The sequence below is a fragment of the Teleopsis dalmanni genome, unplaced genomic scaffold (genome assembly GCF_002237135.1).
Source record: "Teleopsis dalmanni isolate 2A unplaced genomic scaffold, ASM223713v2 unscaffolded_contig_0913, whole genome shotgun sequence".
Taxonomy (NCBI): Eukaryota; Metazoa; Arthropoda; class Insecta; order Diptera; family Diopsidae; genus Teleopsis; species Teleopsis dalmanni.
In genome coordinates this window covers 2,801-10,920 of record NW_024032295.1, presented here as the reverse complement: position 1 = coordinate 10,920, position 8,120 = coordinate 2,801, and the positions used below count along the sequence as shown (strand labels likewise).

Here is an 8,120-nt window from a genome sequence, read left to right as displayed (position 1 = left end):
TTAATGCAGCAGTCAAGTCGTCTGCCGTCCTCGCTATAGAAACCCAAATGAAAATATCAACAAAAAGTCCTCAATTCCCAACTCCGGAGCAGGTCTCCACGCCAGAAAACAACCGGACTAATGGTAATGTTGCTGGCAATACAACGAATCGAAATATCGTACATCCTGCAACCTTTGTTAAGAAAGTAGGCAAAGTTAATTTCAACGAGACAAAAAAGGTCTGTCTGTGCATACAAATAACTCCTGCCGCAATAGACGACCACCACAAGATAAGAAGATATTTGAATGAGATCAGTGAGCCATACCACACCCACATTCTTTTCAACGAAAAACACCTCAATATTATAATTAGAGGTTTGGAGGTGGCAGAGCATTGAAGATGTAAAAAAAGATCTTTTAAGCCAAGGATTTAGCATCTTTGAACGTCACTTTTTGAAAACCAGACAATCAACCAGCAATCTAGTCAAAATCCGACTGCCAGCAGACCAGAAGAACATCTATAATGTCTCCAGCGTTTGCCATTCGAAGGTGATAGTCGAAGCCCAGCGGTGAATTCATTCAATCGATGATCCTGTTAATTTTGCTAAACCATGATTTCTGATCACGCAATCTATGTGTGACTTCGCAGTTTATTCAGCTCAAGCTGCTTACCTATAATTCATTAGACAAAAAAAAATAGTGTACATAATATTTTATTCGCATTTACAAATATATTATTGTGTGAAATTTTTTCACACATCAATTTTTCTTGGAGTTTCTCAAAATATATTTTTAATTATTCGTCACAGATATTGGAAAAAAAATTATTCGAATAATCCAATGTAGTAGGTACTTTGGTTTGTCTAGGTGTCATGAAAGAGCTCTCATGTTATATTGAAATTGTTTTCTAGCTCCAATTAGTATATAAATCTAAAGTTAAAAAGTCGCTTTTAATTAGTTTAAAAGCAATAAAATTATAATAAAATTTATTAAATTAAGCCCCTCCTCAACTATGTGAGCAATGGCGTTCGGATATATTAATACCTCGCCCATAACTCCAACCAGCGACTTTATGGGGATCTTAGTAACAGTCCGTACTTGACGTATGACAACTAGAAGCAATAACAATGCGTTCATACATACAAATTATTTGTTTGCACTACCACTGCTGCATGTAATAGTGTATGCGTGCAACTACCTTTTCATCCAATTAAGGACAATGTAGAGCTTGTCGTTACAGCTGGCTTGTGGAGCAACTGCTAACGGTGGTTGAAGGGGACCAAACTCAGAAACCAAACACAAAAACAATTTGTTGAAAAAGCTTTTCCTGAAAGCTATTTGCTAACAGGGGGAAGTACTTTCAAAAGCACGTAAGGCGTATCCTTGCGGTATAAAACGGCTGGCATTGCTTTGGTGAATTCAGAACTTACCACGACGTTGCACGAACAACATCCAAGGACTATACGAACCACAACCTTCATAAATTGTGAAAGCATATCAAAGCCGTCGGAAAACTGTGTACGGCCAGAGTTTGCAACAAAATGGGATTCACAACTCTAAGTCATTTACGATTGTCCAAGAATTTTATCGCGTACGGACTGTTGAGGAGGCTACGCAAGCAGCACAAGTACACCAAAATACGTTAAAGGCATTTCAAATTAAAGAAAATATTTAATTAAAGAAAATGTTTATTTAAGTGCAACAATCTAAAGAATATCATATCGAATCATATCACAAAAAGTATATATATGAAAATATATATATATATCTCTATAATTGATACAGGTTATACTTTAGTTTATTCCTTACCTATTGGTGTACACTCAGAATGAAGCTATTAATCATTCTTTAGTAACAATAATGATTATATATAGTAAATAAATAAAAACTTTGTATTAAAAATAAATAAAATGAAGTGTTCATAATTTGTGAAATTGATTTGATTTTTATTTTTTTTGACTGGACTTCGAATGTGTTCTTCCAAATCGATATTAAAATATATAGTGCATTATCCACTTTTGTGATTTCGCAAAGAATGACAGAAATGTTAGAAACACAAAAGTAAAAATATTAATCCTTCTAAACATTATACTTATTTTTTAAATATAATCTGGAATGTTTAGACAATTAAATTTTAAACATATTTCTATAATTAGATAACAACATCGTTATCATATTTCCTAAGTAGTACCTCGTGAAATTGTAAGAATTTTGAATATATTTTATTATTGGTATTCGTTCTACCCTCACTAAATAGAACACTACATAAATAAACGCGATAGCATCCTCTTTCATTCCATGAACTTCACTTGTATTGATATTAAAGGAGTGTCTCATATATAAGATTGTTTTGTAAAAATGTTTGCAAATAGAGAACAATTTGGTTATCTAGAAACCATACTTTTAACAGATGTCAATAATGTAGGAAAGAAAATCGCACTCTTGAGATATTACCTTCAACTTTCTTCCCAAAACTGAATCAAGTCTCTGAAAATGTGAAATCAGTATTGAAATTGGGTTAAGGTAAAACTCAATAATAACTTTATCCATAATCAATGCAAGAAACTAATTAGAAATACTTCAATTCGGTGAGTTAAAGCTACAATTGGCTGAGTAAAAATTAAATTGGTATTATTTTGTATAATCCATTAGTTTTCGACCTACAACACAGTCAAAACTTAATTACCTCGGGTAAAAACTCCTAACATCGAGAACAATTATGAAACCATATGATTTAATAAGAAAGACAATAATGACTAGTGGAATAGTGGATTAATTACGTTGATTTATTTAAAATTTTAGGCATTTCCATTTCAATCTTATAGCAGTCTTATATACTAAAGACGGACACACCTACTTTTAACCTTACAATTTTTAACTTGCAATTTTTAATTTCAAATTTTTTACTTCAAATTTTTTACTTCAAATTTTGAACTTCAAATTTTGAACTTCAAATTTTGCAATTTCAAATTGGAACTTAAAATTTGTGAACTTTAAATTTTGAACTTCAAATTTTGAGCATAAGAAATATTGTACAAAGTTTATGAAATTAGAAAAATATAAAAATACATAACTTTATTTCCTCTTCCGTTTAATAGGAACCACTGAGTGATGTTCTTCTTCAGTATATTTCCTTTTTCTAACGCGAGGAAGTTGATCGACATTTTCTAGTAGTAGCTTTTCGTTCCTCTTCCTAGATTTTGCAATCTTTTTCTTTTTACAAGTTTCCTTCCGTTTCGTCTGGGTGGGTGTAGGTGGACTTACGCGCTGTTTCTTGACCTTCTTGTTGACCTTCTTCTTGGGCTTAGCTTTTTCATCCTGCATTTCGGTCCTAATGCACTTAACGTTTTCACGTTCCTTCTTCATAACTTTTACTTTCTTTTTTGTGTCTTTTTTCGCTTGAGTCTTTCTGGCTCTTACGGCATCTGTATTAACCTTACCCTTACCACATTTTCCACTTAACAACCGTGCCGTGACAGAGCGTGTAACAATAATGGAGCGTCTAACAGTAATAGATTTGCGTCTAACAGTAATAGATTTGCATCTAACTGCTTTTCCAGTCGCAGCATCAGCTTCACTATTTGAAGACACCATTTGTTTTAATTTCTGGCGATCCATTATTAAGCTTTGGCAATGGACTAAACTACTCGGACTCTGCTTGTAGTAAAAGTTGTTTCTTGCTTTCTATTGAAAATAAATTGGTTGGTACGATATACCTCTAGCAAAGAACCTGATTTTCTAACACACAATCAGACTGATTGATAGTTTTTAAATATTTTTCAATTGAAGTTAAATTTAATTCGAATTTTGACTTCTATTTAGCTTGCTTATTTAAATATACAAAATTCATTCAATTTACAGAAATTAATATTTTTCCCAAATACTGAGGGGGGAAAAGGAAATAAAAGTAAGAGACCTTTAAGTCTATTTTCTTTGTGAACCATAACATAGATTGCTGAAAAGAATCTATTTGGGAAAATTCTTTATCATAATTTACAGTATCGACAATTTCCAAGATTTATATAATTTAATAATAAATAGGGCATCAAATTTATCAATATTTAACATACTGAAAATTTTTGTTCATTTGAAATGTTTACAATTAGAGGTGTTTTTGAATAAACTTTTCTTAGAAACCCTACAAGCTGGAAAATATATTGGACTCTTTGGTATTAAAGTCCTTAGCGATACCACTTAGTGCAATTAATAGGGTGTGATCGCAAATCACCAATAAGGTGACTATAACTAAGTATTCCTGGTTCTGCTCCCAATCAGAAAATGTTTTTTCCCGGGTTTAATAGTCACTGATCCATCAGTGTCACAATAATTACTTTAAATCATTACTATTACGAACTGTTACGATAATAACGAACTACAAAATTTATAAGAAATCTCTTGGAAGAATTGTAGCAGGCTCTTCTTACCTTACAGATGTTGTCTTTCCGAAAAGTTATTTCTGTTTTTACCATAAAATCGTTGTATACGCGGTTGATGACAATTTTGATGACAGTCTGGATCTTCAGTGGTGAATATGTGCATATTTTATCGAATTCGTTATCTATCTCGATTTGTAAACAATCAATGCGCTCAGAAGCCCAGAACTTATGGAACTCCCTTTCGGTTTCAGTGAATCAATGGATTGTTTCTATTTAAATACATTTTATAAAAATGCGTTGTGCGCTGTAGTTGGTAATATAATCCGATATAGTCCGATTGTCAGTATAAAATTTTTATTGTATATAATTTTTACACTTTAAATTTGACCAATAAAAGTTTTCATTACTTTTAGCTTCTAATTTTATAGGTTCAAAGTCTTGAGACTGCCACTTGTAGTCCAACAATTATACTGACTTAAAAACCAAAAACAATTCTGCTTAGGTATTAAATAAGACATTTTGTTATTATATTTCACTACTATTCAAAAATCGATCTATAAACATTTATAGTCGTTTTTTCTTTTGAAACGACTACATATTTCTTTTGTATAGAAGATGTTTCAATAATGTGATTGCCAATATGACTACGTGATATATAATTATTAGCAGTTTAATGCAGCATTAGATCTGTTTTCAATTTTTTAGCCATCCATGATCACATCCATGAAAGTGAAACCTTCAGCGTTTTGATACCAGACCTTTGTCCAACCATCTGTATTTACTTCTTGTTGCTGTTTGGTATGTGGACATGGATTAATGTCTGTTGATTGACTTGTCCAAAGTCTGCTTTTTCAAAATTTAGAGCTTTGAATTTTTGTAACCCTACTTTATTGATCTGCGCTACTTTTCGGCATACAAATCCGTTGATGGCATGATTTAAATAATTTTAAGGGGATCTGCTGACTTTAAGAGTAGCCGCTGCACTTGAAGCAACCAATAAAGAGTTTTTTTCTAGTAAAATTTTTTATATTATCTTATCTGCTGCATTCTAGGACTTATGGTGTTTTTATAAGGTCGTAGTAACATTTGCTTATTGATTGGGTTTTCACAAGGGGAGAAACCCTTTTAATAATAATATAAGAGAATCAATAATAACTACGTCCTCTGATAGTACTAGTAATTGAAATAATTTGATTTCAGTTTATTTCGTATTTACCTGTCATTCCCATATTTATTTATCTCACTTTTATTTTTCCCACATATATTAATATTTCATCGCAGACAGATCAAGTATTTGCTGTTTAAACATTGGTCCGACAACTTTAAATAATTTTATTCGCAAATTACCTGACTTCATAACAGATAAGTAATAGTAGGTTTTTTACTTAATGAAAGGTTTCAATGTGTCCACTACATAAATAAATAGATCATAAGGAATATTCGTATGGAAATAACACGTTCTAGAATAAGAGTAGATTAAACACAAAGTCCAGAAAGTCCAGGTTTACAATCTGTGATAACAAGTTTTATAATCAGATTTTAATCCAGTACTCTTGTTTTTATTTTTAAGTTATATATAAATAATAATGACACTTCAAATATATTTGTTTTTTATGACAAAAAAGAACAGTCAAATCAACTTAATAAAAAATTTTCGATAAAAATTTCTTAATATTTTCATAAGAATTTGACTGATATATACTATATTTTTGTATCAAAATAATTATGTGGTTATTTAAGAAATTATTTGGCAAATCAAACGTGGAAGAAAGGTAATTAATTTTTATGAAAATTATAAATTAGATTAATATTCATAAAAACTTTTTTCTCTAATTTCTTTTTGTGATTAATCTCCGTAATACCACAGCCGGAACACAGAAGCATCTGGAATCGATGCAATACCAAATACGGACTTAGCAGGATCGAGCTGCAGTTCGCAATCTCCTCCAATTGAACAGGTAACGATGGTGTGTAATGAGACGTCAGTTTCGGACAGTAATTTAAGTATCCGTGGTAGTGTCGTTTGTGATGATCTACCACAAAGGCAACTATTACCTGTAGAAAAGACAGAGCTCAAGATAGAACACGTTTATAATTTACGTAGTCGTAGCAAAAATTCAATTTCAGAGAGCCTTAATGTAAATGAAGAAGGTTTAACTTCTCGAGTTGTGAATGATGAAAAGACAATCTGTGGACAAAAGCAATCCATTCATGCGCAAGATCTTGGTAAGCGAAAGAAGGATGAATTAACTCAACATGGTGGTGGTGATACTATAAGCCGTTCGGTTGTAATAAATGAAACAAAACTTGAGAAGAAACTCAATATTGCAAAACGTAAAAGGTGTAGCACTGATGAGGCTGCAACAGCTAAAAGGATACGTACTGAGGACGAGGATGGAAATGATGCTTCCAATTTGGACACAAGGGATGCTGAATAAGAAGAGTAAAACTTGAAATATAACTAAAGTAAAAGTCCACCTTAATAAGTATTTATTTTCGTATATTTAGAGTTAGTCATATATAGAGTTATAATTTAATTCTGGCATTAAAAAAATTCTTTGTCAATTTTCTGCAAGGAAAGCTTTTTTCTCAATAAAGAAACTTATTGCCACCTACACACCTAAGGTAAAGTGAAAGGTTTCAACAGGTTTTACAGGATATATATAAAAGGGATTATGGGGTGTAGGATTGCTAGCAGGCTATTGTTGATCATATTTAACAAAAACGAATCCTTCCTACTTTAAAAAATATGACGTGGACAGACATTTACCACATTCTGAAAATTATATACAAAAAACTAACAATTTTGAACATTGTTTCAATTTTATATACAATATATAATTTTTAAAATAAAAAAAAAAAGTGTTTTAATTGATGTTTAAAACGATTTAAATACAAACATTTTAACATAAAAGTCGATTAAAAATTTCAAAAGTTATTCGCCATTTTCTAAATTTGTCCGGAATAGTGGTTTTTATTAACAAGTCAGAAAAATCTTTTTTCCGAAATTATTATGTAAAGTTTAGAGTGCAAATCTATGTAAAATTGTACAAATTTTATTTTAAAATTAAATATTAATGCTATTAAATATTAATTTATTTAATTTTATATAAAAGTCTAATGTCGAATGTAGGACTGCTGAGTACTTATGTATCATGTGATATGTAGCAGTCTATTAAACTGCTAATTTTACATATGATACCATATTGCACTGATTTGACATTATATGTTTTCTGAGTACTTTTATATTCACTATTATATGAATATTGTGGTGGCAAACAGACATTTTGTGCATAAAAACAATCCTAATCACTTTGGTTTTATTTATGGATATTTCATAATCAAAAATGATTTTAGAAACATATATAATGACGAACGAGTAGCAACATTGAGTACTTTGAATTTGCTTTGGCTAATCAAGATTAATCGTGGATTTCTAATGGAATGTGCGGATACGGGTCTCCTAAGGCAAGTCTTCTCAACCCGTACAAGTTAATAAAGTTGCACCATGTAGATCCACTTGAGATTGTAGTGCAATTGTAGTGAAATTGTAAGAATTTTGAATATATTTTATTATTGGTATTCGTTCTACCCTCACTAAATAGAACACTACATAAATAAACGCGATAGCATCCTCTTTCATTCCATGAACTTCACTTGTATTGATATTAAAGGAGTGTCTCATATATAAGATTGTTTTGTAAAAATGTTTGCAAATAGAGAACAATTTGGTTATCTAGAAACCATACTTTTAACAGATGTCAA

General features: G+C 31.1%; 1 protein-coding gene across 1 annotated transcript; it reads left to right on the top strand.

Annotated features, from left to right (window-relative positions):
* Positions 1 to 6,035: 6,035 nt before the first annotated feature.
* LOC119663801 lies at positions 6,036 to 7,148 on the top strand. Its single transcript, XM_038073399.1, has 2 exons — positions 6,036 to 6,127; positions 6,223 to 7,148. The coding sequence occupies exons 1-2, from the start codon at positions 6,081 to 6,083 to the stop codon at positions 6,791 to 6,793; spliced, it is 618 nt and encodes a 205-aa protein (XP_037929327.1). The 5' UTR covers positions 6,036 to 6,080; the 3' UTR covers positions 6,794 to 7,148.
* Positions 7,149 to 8,120: the final 972 nt, after the last annotated feature.